Raw genomic sequence first — 25568 nt, 5'->3', positions numbered from 1 at the left:
GCAGAGCTGCCACATGTTTTTGCCCTGGATGGATGAATAAATAGGTAAAGTTTGGGCAAAGTAAATGGTCAAATGACAACGTCAGGCATAGAGTTTCCAGTATGCAACAAAAACAATATTTTGATGAAAGAAACAGAGTTAAGTTATCGCATAGTTAAAGTTGGTGGAATTGGTGTGTGTAAACCTGTAAATGTATCTAAAGGGAGATCCAGGTTTGGTGTCCCTGACAGTGTTACGAAGGTAAATGGTGGAAGTGTTAAAGTAGATAATGGTGGAACGCTAAAAGAGTAGTGAGAGTTGAGTGTGCCAAAAACAGGTTGCATGAAGAGGAGAGAAATCCTATGGCTCTTCAAAATAAAGTTGTTAAGGGAACGGAGGATGCAGGTTCACATGACCAAAACCTTATCTCAGCCAATCCAGCAGAGGATCATGGTCTGAAACGTAGTACCAGAGAAATTAGAGTACCTGTAAGGTTCAGAGATTGTGTATAGCCCTGTAAACACTTTGTGATTAAGTTCTTTATGATCATGTTTCCTTATATTGAATGTAGTTCATTTACTGGTTAGTTTCTTTCCATCAAACTGTTAATGTTATTGTCCATTTTTAAAGTCATCTAGTAATCCTTTTCTAGGAGACTTTTTTCATGCACTGTTTTCACAACATTTTTATTACTTTCTGTATGTACGTTAGGTTTGGTTGTGTAACCCTTTTCTACGTTCTATTTCTAAGTATGTATATCATAAGGAAGTTCTCCCCAAAAGGGAAGAGCCCTTCTGTTTTAAAAGAAGTTATTGACTTTTAATATTTGTACGTTTTAAAATTGTGAGTTTTTATTAACTGTACAATAAATTTAAACCTTAAACCTGTAGTGATCTATCTATGCGGTCTTGTCCAACAAGTGGAACATTGGCATTGCTGGTTGAAGGTTCCAAACGCTGAGTATTTGTGTCAGTGGGAGATTTACTGCACCGCTACTGGCAGCTGCTTGCATAATCTAATAAAGTAACTTAACTACTCTTACCTGTAGTCTCCTTCGTTCCTGGAGTATCACACTATCGTTCTTAGACCTTTCGGAAAGGACACCATTTCTTTTCTTTTCCCAACATTCGTCTTTGTTAACTATTTAGTTCTATCTTTGTTTCTCAATGCTGGCCATCAATAAGTTAAATGTAATCCTTTATAATTTGTAAATATCTGCATGTACAGATAATTAGGCTATGTGATGGCCACCACTAAAAGTACATTAACTTGTTAATGGTGGCCTTTTAAAAAAAGAGAAAGAGGGATTAAGAAGTCACAAGAGAAAGCAGCCTACAATACTTCCATAACAAAACCACCAATAGATCTTCAGTTCACCCTCAAACCAAGAGAACATGAGATGCCAATTGACAAAGAATTTCCATGGCTTCCTGATTAAGTTGTAACATAAGAAATAAAATACTTACCAGTAGCTCTTTTTCTCTAGCGTTTGTACCTTTCATAAATGCAGATGCTTGCATCATTCACTGTTGTTGAAGTGCAATCATAGCAGTATACAGGACTGAAAAGTTGAAAAGGCCCAGACAATGCCCACTTTGTTACCATATCCACCTTTTTTATTTGTCTTTCTTTAAACCTTTATTTGTCATTTAAAAAAAAAAACAGTTGCATCACAACAACACTTAAACGAGTTGCGAGCTCCAGAAAATAGCACCTTGCAGGGTGCGACAACATTCTCAACATCAGCCATCTGTGAAACAGTGGATAGTGAAAAGGCAGCGGGTATGCCGCTCAGGTGATGGTTAGGTGGTACTATGCCAACATAGTGGCCGCTCCACTGGGCTTTACCAGCAGCCAGGAAGGAGCACCGATGTCATAATGTAGCTTGACCAGAAAGGGAGAGGGGAAGGGTCAGGCAGTCGCCGGCACCAGCAGCTGCAGCAGGCCAAGGGCCAGCAGGGAGCGCGGAAGCGGCAGTCGCCAGAGGGAAGAGCAGGCAGCGCATGCGTGGAACGGGAATAAATAGGGAGATCAGGTAATGGCCGCCTCTGCGGCCATCGTGGACCCGGGGCCGCCGGGAAGCGCAGGGGATGCAGCACCACTTGATGAGGATTGGGAGAGAAGATAGGCAACCAGAGGGGAAGGGTCAGGCAGTCGCCGGCACCGGCAGCTGCAGCAGGCCAAGGGCCAGCAGGGAGCGCGGAAGCGGCAGTCGCCAGAGGGAAGAGCAGGCAGCGCATGCGTGGAACGGGAATAAATAGGGAGATCAGGTAATGGCCGCCTCTGCGGCCATCGCGGACCCGGGGCCGCCGGGAAGCGCAGGGGATGCAGCACCACTTGATGAGGATTGGGAGAGAAGATAGGCAACCAGGGAACCCCAGCTGTCAACAGGACGCGATTTAGCAGGCATCAGATCCCAAAATTCGGAACGGAGCGTTTGACAACGGGACGCATCAGCAAGCCAGCCCGCAACGGTAGGAGCGGGCCGGCGGCCCTAGCACACTGCCACCCTGCTTCTCGCCAGCAGCAGGAGCATAGCGATGAGCCGACGTGAGGCGTCTGGACACGGCCTGACAAACCCGAGAAGACATAATAGGGGGTCATGGCCTACAGCGGCACCAGAGATCTCCGATATCGTAGCGCATGCCTCTATCCAAAACCCCTGCACCCTCGGACAGAGCCAGGCCAAGTGAGCAAAGTCAGCAGCTGGCGCTGAACATCGCCTGCAGGAGTCCTCCGGACTCAGTTTCAAGCGGTGAAGCAACGCCGGAGTGCGATAGAACCTGTGCAAGAACTTGAAGTGAATCAAGCAGAGTCGGTAATTCGAGGAGAGTACCATATCCACCTTATTTTAAAAGAACTAAATAAACTTAGCGATGACAAGAGATTGCGCCCTGCCTTACCCATCTCAGAGGTCTTCACACCCCAGAATTCTCACACAAGTGGAAATATATCCATAATGTTAACAATTATGTTATTAGTTGAAAAAGATGAGAGTCCTTGACAAGTAATAAGTCTGCAACTGTATTAATACTGGGAGCCAAATAACCCCTTGTAATAGTTAACTCGCTCAGGGTAGTGAAGCAGAGAAGTCCAAGGTCTATTTAGGGGGGTGGTGTGGGCGAGCAATACCAGTTTGCAGACAGGTAACAGCAAGACTCAAACTATTGTTTAGTCAATGCCTTTTTTATTTTAAACAGGAAAAAACTTATTACACATGCTTCCCCAAATACCAGGCATTACATTCCAAATATATCCATTACAGTAGATAAAGTCCCTCTGGAGACACCATCACATAACATTACATCCCTAGGGGTTGTTGTACCCCATAATCAGAACCCCCCGCCCCATCACCGATATCAGAGACAACATTACAATATAAGGGGATATCATTTTACATAAAGCAGTCACATGTCATTTTTCAACCTTATAACACTTTTAAACTCAGTAAGTACAGTATTAATAATCGCTAGCATTCATTATAATAATAAATATTCATTGTTCATTACCTATGTTTTCAATTAAGCACAATAATCCAAACAAGAGATGTGTCAAAGCCTTTTTTTTACAATTTACAGACCACAGAATGCAGCGTTAGGACCAACCCCAGGATGAATCTGCACTCCAGAACCTAAAACCAAAACATCCAGCTTGAAGTATAAATTTAGGATTGGTTCTCAGGACCTTTTCCTTCCGGAACTTTAAGAAAGGTTCTGAGATGAATAAGGCATCACATTTCGTTAACCCTTCACGACGATATTGTGGCAGACGTATGACAATTCAGAGGTGAGGTATTTTAAGCCTGATATGTGAATTGGTTCAAAAGGGTCAGACATGAATTGTGAAAGAAAAAACTGTATTCATTTTCCAAGCTGTTGGTGATGTTCTGGGTAGCAGGAACGCTCTTTTACAATCCTATGTGACCACAAAGATGGCTGTTTAGGTGAACTTTTCAAACATGACTTGGTTACCTGATTATCTTTAATTGAGGTATGCTTTGTTCCTGACTTAGCTAGATCCAGAGGACGTAGAAGTACATGATGGGCCTTTATGTGAAAAAGTCAAAATCTTTTGGCTGAACGTCAGACGCAAAATCTTTTCCATTTTGCAACATAAGTCCTGTTTGTAGATGCAACTCTCGCCTGTGTCAATGTGTTCTTCAAGTATTACAGGATGTCGACATTTCCAAACTCATGGAACTCAGGAGCCAAGCCACAAACCTCAGAACTTGCATGTTGTGGTGGAGATTCTGGCACTGATATCTGAACAAGAGAGTTATTCTTTAGCACTATGGGTGGTACTTACACCAGGTGTACAAGGTCCACGTGCCAGTACTGCCTCATCAGGTGGAAGCTATGAGGTAGAGCCTGCAGGGTTTCCATTTTATTTTAGAGGTTATTCTTGGCAGAAGGGGAATTGGTGGAAAAGTGAAGGCAAAGGTCTTGCACCATCCAATCGAAATAGCATTCTCCAAGAGTTTTGACAGCCTTCAACTCCCAACTGACACATTTTTCAGTGTTCTACTGAGGTGGTCTACATGGTCGTTGCTTATCCATGAAAGATGTTCTGATTTTAGAATGATTCTGTGGTAAATCCCTCAATACCATAAGATTCTATTGACAGAGCCTGAGAGCATGTTCCTTCCCGCTTGTTTACTTAGAAAGTTGAGGTGGTGTTGTCTGTTCGGACCAACACCTCTGAGTTCTGGATATGAAGGAAGAAAGATTTCAGTTCCCTCCTGGCTGTTCTAACATCATGCAAATGTTTGTGTACATACCGCAGACTCCAAAGACCTCTGGCTGAAACGTCATGTTTTTAGCTCCCTATCTATCAAGGCATCTGAGGAGACCACTAAGCGAGACTAAAGTTGAAGGAATGAAGGCCTGAACCTGTATTCTCTGGTACTGTCAACTACTGAAGTGCTTGTTTCAGTTTTGGATTTATGGAAACATTGTCTTTAAAAGAGTCCAATGCCTGATGCCCAATTGTTCTTAGATAGGTTACATGTGCAGTCTACAGAATGTTATGGCTTTGTTTTCCTAGAGTCTATTATTGCTCCTAAGAGGGGGTTGCTTTTAGACGTCCTAGGGAAGATTTGTTTTAATTGATTTTAGTCCTAATTACTTGAAGAGTCTGACATAGGCTATTATCAAGTTGCTTGTAGAGGCTATGAATGAGCCTTTGACCATCCAAGGCAACTAGGTAAGGGTAGGCCTATCTCTTAAGGCGGGCTGAGACTGGTGCCATTCATCTGAAGATTATAGGTGCATAGCAACGGCCAAATGGGGGCTTTCAAAGATAGTAGTGGCAACTGGCTACCTCAGTTGTGAGGTATTTGCAGTATTATCTGTAAACTGGAATGTGTGAAACATGACGCCTTGAGATCCAATGAAGCCATGTATACATTCCTCATTAGGGCCAGTAATACCTCATGGAGGTTCACTATTATGAATCATTATTTTCTAAGAAAGAGATTTAGTTGTCTTAAGTTCAGATCATCCTCTACTCTTTCGAGTTTTTATGTGTTATGAGGTAGTACCTGAAAAAGAATTGAGAATGTGATGATGTTTTGGAACCCTTTCTATGACCTCTTGCTGTAGCAGGTTGTGAAACACTGCCTTAAACTAGTGCGGCGGCTCGCACTGCAATCAGGACAGAAGGATTTTCAGTAGATGTTGTAAAAACTTTACAGAGCGCCGATACATGATAACATCCAGCACTCACTTATCTGTGGTGATTCCTGTCGAGATGGGTAGAGGGTACAAATTTTCACACTACAGGACCCGATATCCTAGGGGTATGTACAGTGGTATCCAGTGCCTTAAATCGTCAATGGCTTCTTGCATCCTGACTCTTTGCTTGATCTTTGCATTTTTGGCAGCTGCCTTGTATAGGACTTCAGCTATGTCTGTTTGTATGGTAGTTGCTATTGATGAGGTCTATAATCTTGGCACTACAACTGAGGCCAATAGGAGGGTTGATATGATGGCTATTGATATGTCTGGTATATACCTCGTAATGGCCGCATTCTCCCTCTACCACAAAAAGGATCGAGCTTCAAAAACATTCAGAACGGCAATTCCCCGTAAAATGGCATGTCCATTATTGTATTCTGGACTTCTTGTCTGAAGGAGGGAGCTCTTAATCACCCTGGTTTTCATAGGAAAGTGATATTATCAATCCTGATGGACTGAGAAGAATCACTTGCCTGACATGCCCATCCTGCAGCCTTCAAAATCCAGCAGTGTTCTGCACAATGTCTTTAGGTTTATTAAATGCCCCAGAGACGCTTGAATCACAACACAGTCTTGTTTGAGATAAGTTAGGAGACTACCCTGGGAAATTTCTGGGGTCTTGTGGTTCTAATTGATTTTGGGGGCCACCGCTGATACTGGAAATGGTGTTTGCATCAATATTTGTCCCTCTTGCTAAATGTGGTCCAGCAAGGGAATAGCCTTCACTTATTTCCTTGCTGATCCCTTAAACGTGTATAGGAAACAGTCAGTCTTTTAATCAAGGGCAATTCAAATCTCTTTGCTGCTCTGTTCACTAGAAAATTGAACTTTCTGAAGTCGTCTGGGGGTGAAGCAATAGGTGGAGGTGTTGGTGGGTCTGTTGCAGGCAGGATGTATTCATCCCACTCATAACTCAGTGACATACCTGCTGAAGATATTTCTCCTCCTGCATATCAGCATATTCATTATCCACCATGTCTACTTGGTTAGCCGCTGTAGATGTGGCCACAAATTGCTGTGTTGGTTCACGTGGAGATGGAGGTAGGATTTGAACACCTGCAGCCTTGATATTTCTGTTGCAGCCACCAGCAGCTGGAAAGGTGGAGGTACTGGTTGATGTTGGGAATCGTGTTGAATAGCCTGCTATCATGTGTCACAAATCTCTTTTAATGTCTATTGGCACCCTTACCTTCGATATCTGTTCATAATTCTCATACAGTGGCTCATAAGGGTCAAAGTGGCGGTCATAAAACTATCTTCCCAAGGTTTCAGGCTGTGCTTCAGGTACATATGCCTATTCTTCTGTGTCTTGACAATTGATTTTTACTTGTCCTAGACTGTAGGCCACCCCAAAAAGGGTCATCAGCATCCAAGTCAGTTTCATCTTCCATGTCCAGTAGCTTAGTGGGTGCCTAGGGTGGAACTTTTCTGGCCTGGCTGCAAAGTAATCATGGCTAATGAAGTCAGCCACAATAACGCAGTTGGCTGTGTTGTCGTCGATGGTCTCTGACATTTGTGGTTTTTCAGCTGTTCCCTTTTAGCTAAGAGTCCTTCAATACAGCTCTTGTTGATTCTGTCATTGACGGTGGTGTCTGCGAAGCTTTGAGACACTGACTTCAGTGGACTTTACCGGGTCAGCTGTTTTCTCATCTTCAGTATTGTCAACCAAGGTCCATTAACGATGCTGTCTACTGCCTTACCATCGATTTTGGGGTTGTCTTCAACTTTTTGATCAGAGGAGATGACAGCAGAGGCATGAGAGTGGGAGAATGCCTCTTTTTACACGTCTTGTCTGGATTATCGGATCCTGCAAATGTTTTCAGAGGCTTTTATATTTCTTTTTCTCAGGTTTACCTGAGGAAGATAATATTAGTCTTGATATTTCCTTAGAGGCTTCAGCTATTTACTGCCTTTCACTCTCCAGACTTATCACAGCTGGCTTCAGAATCATCTCCTATATAGGGGTGCTCAGTAGCATTGTTTTCCTGGATCCATGTAAACAGCCTCCCCTCATGATCATTGAGGGTCTTGAAAGAGAATGATCTGCATATTTTACAATGCTTAGCTTTGTGATGCGCGCAAAGACAGTACACAGACATATTTGGAGGGTAAGCTGAAAAAAAACTAAATTTCCCACAAGAATCAAAGGCTTTCAAAAGACTCCTCTTGGATTTCTCTGTTATGTTGTTTTTTTCCAAGAGGCAGAAGGGTCACAACTACACCTAAAGCCTAAGGAAAGACTTTAAAAGTGGATTATCAGATTGGAGGCACCAACAAAGTTCTGTACCCCCCTTCCACACGAGGTTTGGTAGAAATCAGATATGAGCGTGTGTGGGTGGGCCAAAAAGCACGCTCAACTCATTGGCTAAAGTATGAATCTTTTAGAATTAGATGTATGTGCGAACAAAGTGAGAACTGTTTGGGCCTTTTCAACCTGACAGTGCCTTAGACTGCAATGATAGAGTTATTGAGTGACCCATACTTCAAGAATGGTGAATGACTCAAGAAAGTGAATCTGTGAAAGACCAGTGCCGTGGAATTTAAAACTCTCATGATGCTGGCTTCCATGTCCCAAACATAATGAGAGTTAGGTCAGAACATATGATGCTACCTACTGGTGTTACTAAATTTCAAACAGCTGAAGATAGATGAATAAAATTATGCATCCTAGGAGCCCATTCAACATAACTTTCTTCCTGGTCTATCTGAGAAGAGAGCAAAATCACAAAGTCATGAGCAAATTTATAAATGCATGCCTGGTTTGTTTTGCACGACTACGATGTGTTTTGGTTCCCTTTGATAGTGTAATAATAGACCCTCACATCCCATTTCTCCTGGTATGCCTACCATCCCAAAGTCCTCTGCCTGATCATATGCCTTAAGTGGCCCCTGGGTGGAACACAGTAAGCTACACATGCACATATACCCTAAACAAAATAGGACGCTGCCATTCACATACCGATGTTATCTTGCTTCTCTGCTGGGAAAAGTAGTGTTGTTGGGTTTCTCTAAGAAGCTTCTCACCACCAGCAATAGCAAGAATTATTGCATCTGCAAACCTGTCATCATTCAGACAAAGTTCCACTGCCGCTTTGAAGTTCCCAATCAGAAGAGATTGGCAGACAAGGCCATCTGTATCTACATTGTAGGAAAATATATTAAACAAGACACAATGTGCATTAAGCCCAAAAACCAAATGCTACAAAAACAATTTCAAATCAGAAATGGACACAATGATTAATGGCCTCTATAAATGTTAGTAACTAGACATCAAACGCCACAGTGGGATCATATTGACCAGGTTCATATCAAGAAATGTAAATTGTGATATAAATTAAGCCCAGCTACTCCAGAAAAAGACAATGGAATGTGTCTTGGATAGGGTTACATTACGATTAATTCAGGTTGACTACTACACAAAGCTTACTCAATCCAAATTGTTCAGAGATCCCAGGCATGAGAAACAGTCCCACAAGGTACAAAAAAAAGCAGACGGAACAAATACATGAAGGTGATAGGTTTCATTTCACTCAACTATTATTATTTATTAATTTATTTGTTATGTTTTATGAAGTGTGAACATGACCCGTACGGGTATCAGAGTGCTGTACAAAGGTACGGAACTGAAGGGAGGTAAAGGCATGAGTACAATAACAAAGAACATACTCTTGGTGGAACCAGGAAGTGGAAACATGGCACATGCCATCCACTTTATGCGGATCACACTGCTGTAGCTTTGCAAGGACCCTAACGACCACCAACGTAAAAGTGCGAGGAAAATGTATGGGAGGCAATGATCATTAGGTGCCTATATTAATATATGGGACAATACAAAAGATTAACAAGTAGTTCTCCCATTATAACCATTTGGAGCTTCTAGTTGTTAGAAGTGCTGTGGAGACGTCTGTTTTAGGAACACCGGGTGCAGTAATTATGTATTCTACAAAATATTCCAGTGCAAATTATTTTGGTGCAGACCAGGTCTTATTTTTCAGGTGACACTCAACCTAAAGGAGAAACATTTTGCAGCTATACTGTTCTATACATTTTTATGTAGAAATCCATTTTGAATTTAACAACTGTAGATTGATATTTTGAAAGAAGTTGATGACTTACAAAAACATTTACAGATATTTTATGTCTCCTATTTATCTGCATAATGTTTTAGGATAATAATTCTATAATAAATTCACAAACTAAACTTGGGATCCTTTGTAAAGAGATAGATGGAAAGATCATCAGCTCTTATTTTAAACAGGTCAAAAGTGTGGATGACGCTTAGCATGGTCGGGAAGACAAAAGATATTGTTATAATGGCCAAACCTCTTTCTCACATATGCAAGAACTCATTACACATTCTGCTTTTACTCTGTGGTGTTTCAGTCGAGTTCCTGGGTGGATAAGAAATATCCTGAGAAGCCCTCATGCCTCCTTGGGGTTTCATAATAAATGCGTCATCTTGTTTCTCATAATGCTAGCATCACTGGCAGCGGCACTCCATGATAATGGATTTCTTGATCTCTGTCTTTTCTCATTATTACTAGGTCAAAACTCAAAAATAGTTAGATCACCTGAAATCCCTATTCAAATTTCAACAACTTCTTGGTCTCTATTCCCACGGGCATACCAACAACTACCACCCTCCTTCACCAGCCAAAATAAAGTCAGACAAGAGAGCAAAATGAACCAAGATATGATTATGATGTGCATTGCCAAAGGTAGGCTTTGCGACCCTTTGAGCGATTAACATTGGACTGTATGCATTGCTCAGAGGAAACAGGCAGTGTATCCAGCCAGTGAACGGCACAACCATTCATAACTTGTGCACTGTCGAGTGGCACAGTCACAGTTTATAAGGGGACATGCCAATTGTGTATTAGAAGGAAGCTGTTAAAGGATATATCATTCCTAAGTTAAAGCTGGACACCATTCCAGTACTGTGAGTGGGGAGAAGAGGGTGCACCCTCCCAGACCGACCACGCGGAGGAGAGTCTGAGGGGCACCAGCCACCCCACTGTAAGATGTATGTCAGCAGACTTCCCTGCTCTTCACAACGGAGCCACACTCCACCCAGTGTTTCCATTTACAGTCGGCACTACTGTGGAGCCTCACTGAAAATAATATATACCTTTCCATCCCGAATCAAACAGATATACAGTATGTACTGATTTCAGTGACAATCAACAAGAAAATGAATACAATTAAAAATGAAATACAATTATTTTTCGTGGATTAAAACAGAAACTATTATTTCATGTTCTGCACCAACTATGATATTAATGTTTACAGACACCTGAATATGGATGTCAAATGGTGGATGTAGTACCTGTTGTTATAGGGATTTCAAATTTGGCTGGTTCTGGAGGAAGAAGGCTGAACTCTGACGGAGAAGAGGAAGTGGAAGTAGCCCGGGCAGAAATGTTGCCTGAACCCTGTGAAAAGAAGTTACTTATTGAGTAACAAACAGGTTTCCAAAAATCCGAGTTAATGGTCTTGCCATGACCATACCATACATGCAATTAAGTAATCAACAAGCTACCCTCCCAACCACAGCAAGAGCTGAACATGTGCACAAATTACGAATGTTCAAGTAACTGTAGAGACCTCAAGTCTCACTCTCTGCGAGTGTGACTCACCTTTGGAGGTCGAGTTCAGCTCACTCACAACATGCACAATGTCATACCTGTTAGGAAGGGTTAGAACCTGAACTATAAACATAGCTCTTTTCAGAGCAGCTCCTCCAAGCTATAAATACGTACATTTACTTACTTAATCACAAATCACAAAGGAAACCCTCTGACATACCCTATCGGTATGTAGCTCGAGCTACTTTGGATATAGCAGAGTGCTACTCGACTATCTTTGGAAGGAGTGAGTCCAATTATTATAATTTGTATTTTTTCACCTGGTGACTTCTCGTGTGATCACTGATGTCAAACGTTGTAAAACATCACTGCCATCAAATATGACAATTAGTTCTCACTCTTACGATTTCTCAAATCTTGTGAGCTTTGTAACTGAGTGCAAGAAAAGATACACGTTTCTTTCACCATTAAGCACTTGTACCTCACACCAACACTTAATCACATATGTTAATTTCGAAACCTTAATGAGTTATAGTAAGATTCTAGCTGAAGAGAAGTTTCCATGACAAGTTCCTGAGTTGAGGCTAGACGAATGTCACTTTGTGAACAGTAGAGGCCTGATCAACAATGATCTACATAACTATGTGCAAGACAAACCAAAGCCTGAATCAAAGTAATTCAATACATCTTCACATGAAACGAAAATAATCCACTCCCTGCACTTAAAACACAAAATACATATGCCCTTGATCTAAGAATTTCATACAAGTGTGTCTTCTATACACACTCCTAGTGTGCATGTGCTCCCCTCCTATACACAACCTCCATCCTCTCTAAAAGGTTATTATATGGTGGAACACCTAGCGATTTGGGTGCAGGAGTATTTTAGATGCAGAGGAAATCATATATACTAAACCTAATTGAAGGGATGAGGCTAAAACGGGAAAATCAAAGAACAGTTCTTCAAATATGAAAATATTCCATTTAGTTAGTCAGTCACATACATTTCTGCTTTTCTGTCTTGCTTATTTAGAATATATTTGTGCTGTCAAATGAAAGAAATACTTTAAAAACAATAACCAGGCACCTTTTACATAGTGCATATGAAATGAATGTTTCATGAAAAAATGTTCAAATATGGAAGGCTAGTGGTAGGCAATCCACAATGCAATTATGCCAGCATTTGGCTGTCCAGATAAGAAACCATCTTCAGCATCAGACAATATTCAAATAGGAATGCAACATAAGAATGGTATCTCATAACGCGTTCATTTATTATTAATGTTAGTTTCAACACTCCTTTGTTCAATGGTTGTGGAATACGTCTAGCATCTGTGTTAAAGTGAGGCTTGCATCAAGCATTTTTAGAGCAGGCCTTTTGGCCAACTCTATCTGTCTCACCATGGAACTGTTTTTCAAAAAACATTTTACGCATAAGATATCATATACACAGATAGGATTTCGGTTAAGTGGATGTCATTCATTGGTCTGTTTCACTGTCATTCCCATTTTTCTTCCACCCACTTCACCCATTAGCTCCATTCACTTTAAGTGCCTGCACAAAGCCTATGCCCATTGTTCACTTAGACCTGACAATACTTTTCTTTTCTTCAGTGAGTGTCGATTCCAAGTGTGCTTTCTCATTTTATTTTTCCTTATAAAGTCCACTATTAATTTTGCATGCATTTCGGGTTTCAGGGTAAATGTTGATTTACTTTCCATCTCTTTTTTAATGTTTCAAGTATATAGTCACACAGTAACATTGTAGGTGCCAGTGATTTGATTAGGTGGTGATTAAGCCCTCTTTGCTTCCTAAATAATAAAATGCACGAAGCACCTGAGAGGCTTGCTATTTAAAAGGAATCACTAGTAAAACAAGCACATTAGTGAATTATTTTGCTTACATTTAAAATTAGTTTTTCACACTTATTGTGGCCACGTTTTGTTTGCGTAGCACGTTTAGGTGGCAGCATATTTTCTTTTTTTAGTAGCATATGCTTGCAATAAACAAGCACTGGTATAGCCAATAGGTCTCGCCTTTGGGACCTTATAAGTGTTTAGTTATCCAGCACAATATCCTTGGTGCAACAACATCAAGTGTTGCATGGCTAAACAGTTATAAGGTCCCAAAGGCGAGACCTATTAGCAATGCTTGTTTGTGATAGACGTGAATTCAGTGTGATGGTTTAAAATGTCTCTAGGATCCTCCTTCAAGCCTGAAGTATTTTATTGTTGAGCTCCTGGGACAAGATTAAAAAGAAAAAAAGAGGCAGATATTTTTAGGACTGAATTGGTCTAGAATATCCTTGTGATGGTATATGTTCCAGCCTTTGCACCCTAAATTGATAGGCTTTCTTCAGGACCAGGAAGTGGTTTGAGGTCAAAAAAGGCCTTGTGAGATATCAGTACACACGCAGAAAGGTGGGGGCTGTTTTCTTAATGGTGGGGGCCGGTTTTGTTACTGGGGAATGGTTTTGCAAAAGTGCTGCAATATCGCCCCCCCCCCCGTAACAAAAGCAGCAACAGTGCTTCTCACTAGCACACTCCCCAACCCCCGGGGACTGAATTGCCAGGGCTGGTTTGAGTTCCCAGTCCGGCCCTGCCGACATAAAACCGTATATGTCATCCTTCAGTTTGAAGACTGACTCGTCATTAATCCTGTGATGTGCCTGTGAAACAAAGACCGACTACTTCTAATCTGACATCATGCGTGAACCTGAAACGATTACTTCATCTTTCTGCAAAAAATCCTGAGGGCTTAAACTAAAGGATCTTTATAGTATTAAGTTGGACCTAAAAAAACATATATGCATTTGTGCCAGCTAAACGACAGACGTGTGTCTTGTTTTGCAGATAACAAATTCCTACTGTCCCGAACAATACATTTATAATTTAAGACTGTAGTTGTAGGTGGGCCCCACAACTCTTTTTTGGGGACTGCCACTTATTATTCCTCCACATACTTTGGTCCAGAGCAAGAGAGAGAAAAACACAAAAGAAAGTGGGAAAGAAGGAGGAAGAGGAGACGGAAAAACAGTGACTAAGAGAGAAACAAAGGATGAAAAGAAACTGGAAAGTGAGATAAAGAGACAGGGGATCAGGTTTCCAGCAAAGTTTTCAGCTCCAGCATATATTCTTTTAGAAAGTAGACATTAAAAGAAAACAATGAAGCAAAAGATTGGACCATACAACATAATATGGAGAGGGAATGCTTCCAGCACTGCTGCCGTTAAAGACAAGCACTTAAAGTTACATTAAAGTTACATTTTCAAAACTCACGGGCTCTTTGCTTTTTAGGTTTTGACTAGCCAATGCGTACGAAGTACGCATGTGCTAGAAAAAAACTAATGAGAATAGTATATGGGGCTTGGAACCCGCCCCGTCTTCTATTGGCTAGCTCCATAAATGGAGGCTAGCCATTGGAAGACGGGCCTGTCCGTCAATGCTGGACCAGATTTGGGGGCGTTCCCGAGAATTTTTGGCTTTTGGCTACGTAACGCTACGTCAGCCAAAAGCCGGGAACGCCCCTGAATCTGGTCCGGCATTGCCGGCACCTGCCTACTTATTTGGCCGGTAAAGCTTTACTTTCTGATTTTCGAGTATTTTGTCAGCTGGCAGGTGCCCACCCTGCCAGGGACCTTGCCGCTGTTGTGGTACCCCGAGCGAGTGCCCACCTCGCTTAATATTTAGATTTAAGGCCGGTGCCCACCCGGCATTGCTCCGTGTATTCACCGCCGCGGCCCCGAGTGAGAGGAGGAAGCAGCGCCCGCCTTCAAGCCCGGGCCGCGCTGGGATTGGCCCAGCCGGCCGAGCCCCCTTCCGCGTCATCGCAGGAGGAGGAGGAGAGAGCCGGAAGGAGGAAGCAGCCTGCACCGACCGTCCCGAGGCTCCCGAGCACAGGAGGAGCCCCGGGGAAAGAGAACGTCCCTCCGCGGCCCCTGAGAGTCCCGAGGAGCGGGAGCTCTCCTCCAGCAGCCGCCGGACCTGGTGAGTGCCTGCAAGGGGAGAGGGGCGTCGGGACACATTGTCGGTGTCCGCCCCTCCCCCCCGTAGTGCGATCTCGCACCCATTGTTGTTTAGAGCCTGAGAGGGCTCTGGGGGCAGTTCGGAACATCGTGTATCCCTCCATTGTGACCCGCGATGGCCCAGCTTCGGATGACCGATTATTTCGCCCAGAGCAAGGCGGGCACCCCGCCCTGCTCCGGGCCCCGAGGAAGCAAGAGCCGCAAGCTGCTGGCCGAGCAGCCCGCCGCGCTCAGCCCCTCGCGGACCGTCGAGCTTTCCCTGCCCTGCACGCCGGCCGGCTTGGACCCGCCCGCCCTATGCACCCCCCGCTCCTCGGCCACCAGGAAGAAGCGAGTTCGGCCAGAATCCAACAGCGACCCCCAGCCCGTGGAGGCCAAGCGGTCCGCCCGCAAGAAGCTCATCCTCCCCGGGGTAGAGGTGCCGGCCTTTGAGCAGGTTGCAAGTCTGACCTCCGAACCAGTCCTTCAGTCGTCCACCCCTACATCCCTGGAGAAGAATGCCAAGAACCCGGCCAACGGCATCCTTTCACCGGGGCTGAAGCAGGACAGCCGATGGCAAGAGGACCCCGGTTTTCTGGAAGTGAAGGCTGAGCCAACCCGAAACCTGGCTGAGCTCCAATCACGCATGCAGAGAATCCAAGAGCTAACCCAGAAACTGAATCTATCAACCTCTCCGGTGACCAAGAAACCACCAACGACATCTGTTACTAACACCACCTCTTCCCCCAAGGGTCCGACAACAGCACTGCCTGTAAAAAACACCTCTGATCTCAAGACTCTCCAAAAGCGGCTGAAGAAGTTAGAAGAGCGTAAACGGGTGCAGAAAGCCAAAAAGCTAGAGGAGGAACCCATGCTAATTGAGTCCGGTGACAGAGTGCAAAGGAGTGAGGAAAGCCCTGTTCCAGCATACCAGCGTTTCCACACCCTTGCCCAGGATGTTCCCCCTGGACTGTCTTTACCCTACAAGTACAAGGTGCTGGCCGAGATGTTCCGCAGCATGGACACAATCGTGGGAATGCTCTTCAACAGAAGTGAGACTGTGACCTTCACCAAAGTGAAGCAAGGCGTGCAGGATATGATGCACAAGCCTTTTGAGGAGAGTAACATTGGTCAGATTAAAACGGTTTATCCCACAGCCTACCGTTTCCGTCAGGAGAACAATATCCCAACGTACAAGGATGGCATGAAGAAATCCGACTATCAGCTCACGCTTGAGCCCTTGGTGTCTAATGACAAGACTGATGGACGGCCTCAGCTCTCTGCATCTTGCCTTCTGGAGCGGCGCCGCATCTTTGGAGACAACATTCTGAACATAGTAAAGAGACATCACAGGGCTTTCCTGGAGTCTTTGGATTCTCGCTTGGTAGTGCCTGATGACAGCATCACCCGCTGGCACCCTCGCTTTAATGTAGATACTGTACCAGATATTCCTGCTGCTGAGCTCCCGCTGCCTCCACAGGTCAATACGTTGACGACAGCGCAAGACGTGCTGAACAAGGCTCGTGGCATGATGACACCCAAGGTGGAAAAAGCTCTCGCAAATCTGGCCTTGCGGACTGTGGAATCTAACGTGGCAGAGACGAAAGAAGCGAACCCAGTGAAACCGGGCCCCGTCGCCAGCGTTCCTGTGGCCTTGAAGGGAGTTCCAGAGTCCCTCCTGGAGAGGATCCGAGCAAAGAAAGCTCAGAAGATTCAGGCCTTAATGACCCGGAACCCTCAGCAAGAAGAGCGCCTCGCTGTGATGTCCAGGCTTCCAGAAATGGCCCGGATATTGTGAAACGTCTTTGTGTCTGGGAAGAAGTCAGCTCTGACCATGGAGGTCTCCTGCAACAGAGTGATCGGCAGCTATCGCTCCTCAATGACGCAGAGAGAGATGGAGAAACACCTTCGCCTCCTCGCTGAACTGGTGCCCAGCTGGCTTGGCATTCACACGATCCGTAAAGAAACTTACTTGAAGTTGGATAAGACCGTGGAACTCTGCGTTGTTGTGGAGGCTCTGGATAAGAAAGTGAAGGAAGAAGAAAGACTGTAACCTCTGCGCTTTCGCTTGGACTTTATTTACACTGGAATGGGACTTTGAGCTTTGCACAGCCCTTTCAAAGCGTTACATGACTGAGCAGACTTTTACTATTGCAGCAGATCAGTTTTGGAAATTTAGTATTTGTCATCAGTAATACTTGATGCAGATTGTGCATTTTGTTTGAAGTATGTTGCAAGATTATTGGTACCTGGAAATTGCTGTTTTGGTCCGCTTCTACGGGTCTTTCAAACCTTGTTTTTGCTGATACGTTTTCCAATTTTTCTACAGCAGATGCCCCCTTTTAAAAATGCTTTAAATCGGCCAAGATTTTAGATTCAAAACAGATAATTCTTGACCAAGCTAGTCGAACAATGTCAGCAAGACTTATTTAATTGTTTGTCTGTGGTCTTGGTGCACTGTACAATCTATCAACTATAGTCTTCTCAAGGATGTGGCTGATGTGAGATGGGTTGGATTGGTGGGGAAGGCAAGGGTCAATACTAGATTTGTTCGTTTGCACCACATGTAAATATGAATAGAGGTTTGGGGGTTAAAACCACCCTTTAGAATCATGAAGTTTCTAGTCCCTTTTTATAGAGCTAGCCATGTTAATTTGCACATTTTTGTATTTTTATTAGCCTATTATGTTTGGGTCAAACCTTTGTGCCATCTGTTCAGCCTGTTTGTATGCAAAATATTGTTTTAATTAAAAAGATCCCACAGATCCACTATGCCGTATTTGCGCAGGGTGGGGAGGGGTGGTAAAAGGCAGTGGTTGCTGCATTAATGGAGGCGGATCAGTCTTCGCTGCGCCGCTCCCCGGGCGGGTTCGAAACTGCGGCTGCCTGCAACGTTTAACCTGCTTCCGTTACGGGGCAGTTAAAGTGTTGCACGCGACAGCAAAACGCATCCAATAATGACGTGTGTTTCCTGATGACAGCCGTGGCAGCCATGATTTACTTCCTGAGTTAGGTACTGTGGGTGGTGTTATTCGTTTGCAGTTGTCTATGTGAAGAAACGATCTGCTTCTGCTGAGGATCACCGGTGAAAATCAACCTGCGTGGAGCCGGGACACTGAGCATCCTATCCTTGCCCCACTTCTTCCTCTACCGGTTTGCCACCAGCGGACCGGGCTCCATCATTGATGGACGCCAAAGCTCCGCTTTGCAGATTTGCTGCCCTGTCTCCGGTGTCGATGAGAGACGGAACAAGCTGTGCGGGCCAAGAACCTGCGCCAGAAACACGAGCGAGTTCAAAGCGAATGAAACAAAGAGACACCTGATGTCTTCTAACCAGTGGCACAGGTGACCGGGCGAGCAGCGCACACCAAGGCTTGGCGACACAAGAGAAGGAACTCAGAGAAAGGATTCCTCATCCCAGCGCGACCTGTGGCAGCTGAGCCCTGCGGGTGGTGGCGCATGAGTACAAGAGTAGAGACGACTGACTGCCCCTGACTGCATAGGTCACAAAGCGTCCCCCAGTGGGATATGGCTGGCGTACAATCCTGAGGTGTTCAGCAGCTGACGCGGTGTACGATCCAATCAAACACATTCATTTTCATTCCTGTGCTGAGCCCGGGTAGAAAAGAACATTCTGGGGAACTTTACGGCTGTTGTAGCACTGATTTGCTCACACTTGCAACGTCTTAAAACAAACCAGCGACGGCTGAAGCGGCCTCCAATCAGAGCAGCGGCCTCGTTTTTAATGTCACAGGAGTTCATTGAGAATAAGGGACCAGGTGACCCCTTGGCTCAGCACTGCTGAGGTGCGGTGAGGGGAGCCCCTGGGTATAATTCACCTAAGGAGCCGAGCCGGGCTTCACCGTTGAATCAGCAGCAACTCCTGAAAGATGGAGACCGGCCCTGTCCGCCTCCACCACAGGTCCCTAAACTCTGGGTACTAGGGCACAAGGCCGCGCGCCTTTTATGCCCATTCAGGGCATACAATGAATCCATTTAACCTGAAAGTTCTCGGTGTTAGTGCATTATTTTGAGACAGAATGGCTTGAGACAGAAAGAGGCAAGCATTGCTCACGGTTTCAAAGCTGAACTGTCTGGAAACTGAGAGAAATATCGGGTTAAATCAATCCATTTTACTCTCTGCAGGTGCGTAAAACAAGCATATGCAAAGACCACTATGATACGATTCCTGCGCTTTATGCCAGCGGGACATCCCAGGCACCGGAGCGAGTCCTGTACATTAAATAGCGAGTGGAAACGGTGGCCCTCATGTCACTCTAAAGTCCACCAGTGACCAGGGGGGAGTGAACCGGTCTTGCTGCCGCCCACACTCTGCTGGTTAGTACACCTCTGCGAGCCCCTGCCGCCCCCCGCCCTGCTCTGCTGGGCCCTGCTGCTGCTCTGCGCCCCGGAGAGCTCCGCGCTGGCAGACTTCTCAGGTAAGACCCTCTCTGCTTCCCAGCCTGCCCTCTCCCAGCCTGCCCTCTCGCAGCCTGCCCTCTCGCAGCCTGCCCTCTCGCAGCCTGCCCTCTCGCAGCCTGCCCTCTCGCAGCCCGCCCTCTCGCAGCCCGCCCTCTCGCAGCCCGCCCTCTCCCAGCCCGTCCTCTCCCAGCCCGCCCTCTCCCAGCCCGTCCTCTCCCAGCCCGTCCTCTCCCAGCCCGCCCTCTCCCAGCCCGCCCTCTCGCAGCCCGCCCTCTCGCAGCCCGCCCTCTCGCAGCCTGCCCTCTCGCAGCCTGCCCTCTCGCAGCCTGCCCTCTCACAGCCTGCCCTCTCACAGCCTGCCCTCTCCCGGCCTGCCCTCTCCCGGCCTGCCCTCTCCCGGCCTGTCCTTTCCCGGCCTGCCCTCTCCCAGCCTGTCCTCTTCCAGCCTGTCCCCTCCATGACCTTTCCCAGCCTGTCCTCTCCCAGCTTGTCCACTTCCAGCCTGCCCTCTCCCAGCCTGTCCCCTCCCTGCCCTCTCCCAGCCTGTCCCCTCCCTGCCCTCTCCCAGCCTGTCCTCTCCCTGCCTGTTGTCGTGTCCCAGTGGCAGCAGGCAAGAGCGTGCACTGCGTCCCCGAAGTAACAGCCCTAAAGCAAGCAAGAAGTACGCCCCCCTCCCACCAATTCCTGATAGGTAGTGGAAACTGTCCAAACTGGGGTGCAGACATACCCCTCTCACCTTTCGGCCTGGTCCCACTGCACCAGCCGCACTACTTCCCTACTGACCGTTCTCCACTTCAGCTCTGTCTAAATTACAATTCCTGCTTGTGACCCTTTTGCCTGCTTGTGCTTGTTTTTGTGACCCTGTTGCCAGCTTGTGCCTCCGTGTGCCCCTGTTGCCTGCTTGTGCCTCCGTGTGCCCCTGTTGCCTGCTTGTGCCTCCGTGTGCCCCTGTTGCCTGCTTGTGCCTCCGTTTTCGTGCCCCTGTCGCCTGCTTGTGCCTCAGTTTTCGTGCCCCTGTTGCCTGCTTGTGCCTCCGTGTGCCCCTGTTGCCTGCTTGTGCCTCCGTTTTCGTGCCCCTGTTGCCTGCTTGTGCCTCCGTTTTCGTGCCCCTGTTGCCTGCTTGTGCCCCTGTTGCTGTGTGGGTGTCTGTGGAAGGCTCTGTGTGAGTCTGTGGAAGGCTCTGTGTGGCTGTGTGTGTGGGGGGCTTTGTGTGGCTGTGTGTGTGGGGGGCTTTGTGTGGCTGTGTGTGTGGGGGGCTCTGTGTGGCTGTGTGTGTGGGGGGCTCTGTGTGGGTGTGTGTGTGGGGGGGCTCTGTGTGTGTTTGTGTGTGTCATTTGCGAGAGATAAAGCTAGTGGCATTGTAAATGACAATGCCATTTATTTATGGTAAAAAAAACATAAATAAAAATAATGTCAAGAGCAATGCCAATAGCTCTAACTTTAACAAAGGCAAAACCATTGCATTGTAAATGCTTGTTGTTCTTGTGAAAATAAAGAACGCGCCAAGACTTATGTTACAATTTAAGTTACGGAGAACAAGCAGAAATCAAAGACTTAAAGCCAGGTGAAACTTGATTCGTCAGAACCCTACAAAGCCCTGCTTGCTCCGCGCGTGCAGCCTTTGAAGGTGGCGCATGCCACGACACCACATTGTTCCACAAAGGACTCACTTCAAAGGCTGGCACGGGCCTGTCAAAGGCATTCCTGTTTAACCGTATGATTTGTGAGCTAAAAGTTGCAAGTTGATAAAAGTAAATAGCTCTTTTTGACAGGACAGTAGCCAGTGACGTAGCCAGTGTGTCAAGGGCTCTAGTGCAATGAAGGCACTTGAGCCCTGTGTAGGAACAAATCTGAGACTCTGGTAGGGTTCTTCAAGTACTTTATTTATAACAGCCCCTACACATCCGTGCGGTTCACGGCTCTGGCTACCACCTGCCAATGCAGCCGTTAGGGTGACAGGGGACCGCTGGAGGATGGTGTGTAAGGTTGGGGGACCAATGAGGGGGCAGGGAGGACAAAGGGGGCTCTCGCGCAGGAGAGCAACAGAAACAGAATGTATGATGTCACGAGCCAACCATGGCTCGGGGCATAAACAGTGGATACAACAACCTGGCTGCTGTTTAAATTGTGAAATACATCAATTATCAGTGTTCAGAGGTTCCCTCCGGTGTCTGTGTCCTTGTGCCGCTGCACCAATCGAAGCTTCTCCCCGAGCGTATGGGTGGTGACGCACGCCCAGTCTGGGACGCCCAACATCCCCAAGTGTTCTTTTCGCTCCACGGCTGCCCACGGGGAGCTTTCCAGGTCATTTCCGAGGAGGCATTCCACGGGGGCGTCGTCTCGGACCGTTACCTTCAACATGCCGGAGACCCCTCCCCACTCAAAGGGGACGCAGGCCATCCGACACAGACTTTCCGAGTTGTCGGCTGATCGCACAGGGCAGAGAACGTTCGGTAGATATTGTTCTGGGGTCACCAGATGACAGCGGACGGCTGTCACACTGGCCCCGGTGTCTCGAAGGGCTTCGGCCCGTTGTCCATTGATGCTCACCCATTGGCTGTACTTCTGGGTGTTAGCGGGTAGGGGGACCCGCGGGACCATGTCTCTTCCCCCTAAGCACGCGAGAGTCATGGCGGCTGGCTCCCACTCTTGATACTCTTGCTCGCCTGTTTCTTGTTCCTCGGAGATCTGTTCTTCCCCTAGTGCCGCGGCGGCCACCAGGCGGGGTCTTGGACTCTGATACTGCGGGCAGCTTGGGTCGTTTGCATAGTGGCCGACTCGTTGGCATCGGTGACATGTAACATTGGCTCTGTATCCCGGTCGCGCCGGGGTGCTGCCCCGGTTGGCCGGGGGGGTGGTGCTGGTAGCGGGGGTGGCCGGAGTATTGTCTCTTCCTCGTCCTTGGCCCCCTCCTCCTCCTCTGGGTCGGTAGTGACCATTGTTGTTCCTGTTCTGCTCGTAGGACCCATTCCGGCCCACTCTGGTGATCTCCCACCGGTCAGCTTCGGCTGCGAGCTGCCGGGGATCGGTTAACTTGCTGTCGAGGAGGTGTTGGCGTAGTTCAATGAAGCAATTGTTGGACAGATGCTCCCATACCATCAGATTGAACAGCTGCTCGTAGGTCGTGACGTTGTTCCCTCTGATCCAGCCTTCGAAGGCTCGGCTAAAGTACGTTCCATAGTCCACCCAAGTTGTACCTGGAATGCGTGTGCAGTCTCGGAACCTCTGACGGTACATCTCGGGCGTGAGGCCATAGCGGGTGAGGAGGGCCGCTTTCATATGGTCGTAGGAGGTCATCTGGTGGTCTGGGAGCTGTAACAGAGTATCGCGGCCCTCATTGAGGAATTTGCCCCATAGGCCGGCTCCCCAGTCGGCTCTATCGATCCGGTGCGCAGTCATCGCGATTTCATAGGCCTTAAACCATTGCTGGATGTCGTCTTCTCGAAAATATTCTCGGACCACATCCTTGGGGATGTGCACTTTTTTCTCCGCGGTCCCTGGGGTGGACGGTCTGTCGGGCACCCCTAACTCTTTATTCTGTTTGCGCAGGTTGATCTCGGCTAGGTTCCGTTCGTGCTCGTACGTTAGTCTTTTTTCCTCGAGCTCCCTTTGCCTCTGTTTCTCCTCTCTTTCTTCTCGGAGGCGAAGGTGCTCTAAGTTTATTTTTTGCTCGGCCAATTTGAGTTCTATGTCCATCTTGAGTCGGGCCATTTCGAGTTCGTGTAGTCGGGCTTTTTCTCTTTCTTGGATCTCGTCTTGCGAGAGACTGGTTCTTTGCCCCTCAGGGGCCGTGTTGGTATTTTTCGCGGTGCTTTGCTCAGGGGCTTCGACATCCCCGGTCTCTGCCCAAGATTCTAGGGCATGCTTAAAATCGTCCTTGGTACTTAGTCCGGTGGTAGCGATACCTAGTTCGATGCAGAACTGCTTTAGTTCACGATGGCTGTATTCCTCTAGTTTTTCCATTTGGAACTTCTCAGTTGATCCGCTCTCTTTAGTCGACATTGTTGTTCGTTGTGGGGTGAGCTACTCTCTGTACGTTATGCGGTGATTCGGATCGCGCCGCTGGCCACCAATGTTAGACGGACCGGGAGGGTCGGCCGAGATTACGGGGAGAGGTCTCCAGGGAGAGCCGTCTCCAACGACTGTACAGATAAGTAACTTCCCCCCCACAGACGGACACCACACAAGATTGAAGGTTAACAAGACTTTATATGCAATTCTTAGGTTACGTCGATATGATACAAGGAGGTCTGGACTCAGGGGTCCCCTCGGTTCTGATCTCTGGTTGAGGAAAAAGGGTAGCGGGACAGTCTTAGTTACCAATGAGTTAAATAGCTCTCAATCCTCGAGCTCGGCGTGGTTGCTGATCGGGCCGTGGAGGAGCCAAGCAGGTCCCGAGATGGATGAAGGATGGTCGACGGGCCGTGGAGAAGCCAAGCAGGTCCCGATGAAGATGACGGTTACAACGGTCCGCGGCCTCGCCAGCAGATCCGGACGACGGTGAAGGATGAAGGTTACGACGGCTGTGGCAGCGCCAACAGGCAGGACGATGGTGCACAGGACAGAGCTACGGCAGCGCCAGTAGTCCGTCCAGGATGAGTTCCTCTTACGTCTCTCGACTCCAAGATACAACTGACTTCCTGCTCTGGAGCTGCCCCAGTTATAGGGCTGGCGTGCTTTGATGTCCGGACCCTCGCACTTGGAGGTCGGGAGGTCCGGGATGAGGGAGTCCAGACACCCAGCAGGGGGGTGGAGCCAGCGCCCGGGGAGGCGATGGGCGAGCGGCACTGGGCGGGGGGAGAGCCATCGGCACCTCTTTCTCCCATTGACTTGCCAAGTAGCCCGCTCACCTCCTGGGTGGAGGGTGGTGCCGGATTGTCTGAGGCTGGGCTAGGCCCAGGGTTGAGGTCGATCGGGGGCCAGGCGGCCTCGTGGCGAGGTGTCCAAGATGGCGGCCCGGGCTGGGTGCATGGGCCGGCAGTGGATCGGACCCACGAGGTTATCATGTTCGAGGGCAGGGGTCCCTGAGGGGACGTAGGGCGTGCAATGGTGGTGTGTGGTGCTTGCGTGACTGGGCTCGGGCCTGGTCGAGCCGGGGGAGAGCGGCCCGTCATGTGGCCTGTCCAACAATGTGGCATAGTAAAACAGCTACAAATGGCAAGAGGTTCAACAAGATGACAGGGATGAAGAAAATATAAAGGCATTGCACAATCGGTGGAAGGACAGCAATCAAAATTAAGCAATCAGTACTTGATCCATGCTCCTCCAGTCGAGAGAGGCAGTATAACTGGCCTATTAGAAGGCAGAACATACCTGTGACAATGAAGCCAACAAATGTTAAGCAAAGCATGGGTGGGAAACCCCTACTTGTGTATGATATCTCTCACAAGTAAACCTAAAAAAGACAGCAAGGATAAAGACTATCACACTAACAGCAAAGGCAAATTCCATTCCTGTGTCTTCCTGCGTTTCTTTGTGCTAAAAAGATTGGGATGGTATTTACAGAATATATTAGTGCAGGCCATAACAAATGCAGAACTAGAAGTCCAGCACACAATCAATGAAAAAAATCCTAACAAAATGTAACCTGACACCTATCTGCATTGCTGTTTCATGGAAGTGAGTTTATTCTAAATAAAGAAATTGAAAAGACACCTGCCTCAAAAATTTAGAATGGCTTTTTGTCACATTTAGATGTATTGGTCCTCAGAGTGGCCCTGCAGGACTATCTGTTTTTGGTGCAAGCTGGCCTTGCATGACTGAGTTGGATTCAGTTAATTAAATTAAAAGAAAGGATATCTCCGAAAAGGTAAACCACTTGAAGCTTTGACTAATTGAATCTA

The 25568-nt window shown here is 47.0% G+C and overlaps 1 protein-coding gene and 1 pseudogene across 1 annotated transcript in view; one reads left to right on the top strand and one right to left on the bottom strand.

The window, feature by feature from the left end:
- SEC31B (SEC31 homolog B, COPII component) overlaps positions 1-25568 on the bottom strand; it is a 1335991-nt gene that overhangs the window by 837989 nt on the left and 472434 nt on the right. The window contains exons 10-11 of the mRNA XM_086922250.1: positions 11041-11146; positions 8674-8852 (exon numbers count right to left, since the gene is read on the bottom strand). Coding sequence (XP_086778376.1) covers positions 8674-8852; positions 11041-11146 — 285 coding nt within the window. The remainder of the gene's footprint in view (positions 1-8673; positions 8853-11040; positions 11147-25568) is intronic.
- Positions 15427-18029, top strand: LOC147711546 (DNA replication factor Cdt1 pseudogene; annotated as a pseudogene).

This window comes from Lissotriton vulgaris, chromosome 5, assembly GCF_964263255.1.
Source record: "Lissotriton vulgaris chromosome 5, aLisVul1.2, whole genome shotgun sequence".
NCBI classification, from domain to species: Eukaryota; Metazoa; Chordata; class Amphibia; order Caudata; family Salamandridae; genus Lissotriton; species Lissotriton vulgaris.
The sequence above is the reverse complement of the archived record's forward strand: the minus strand, read 5'-3'. Positions and strand labels throughout refer to the sequence as shown.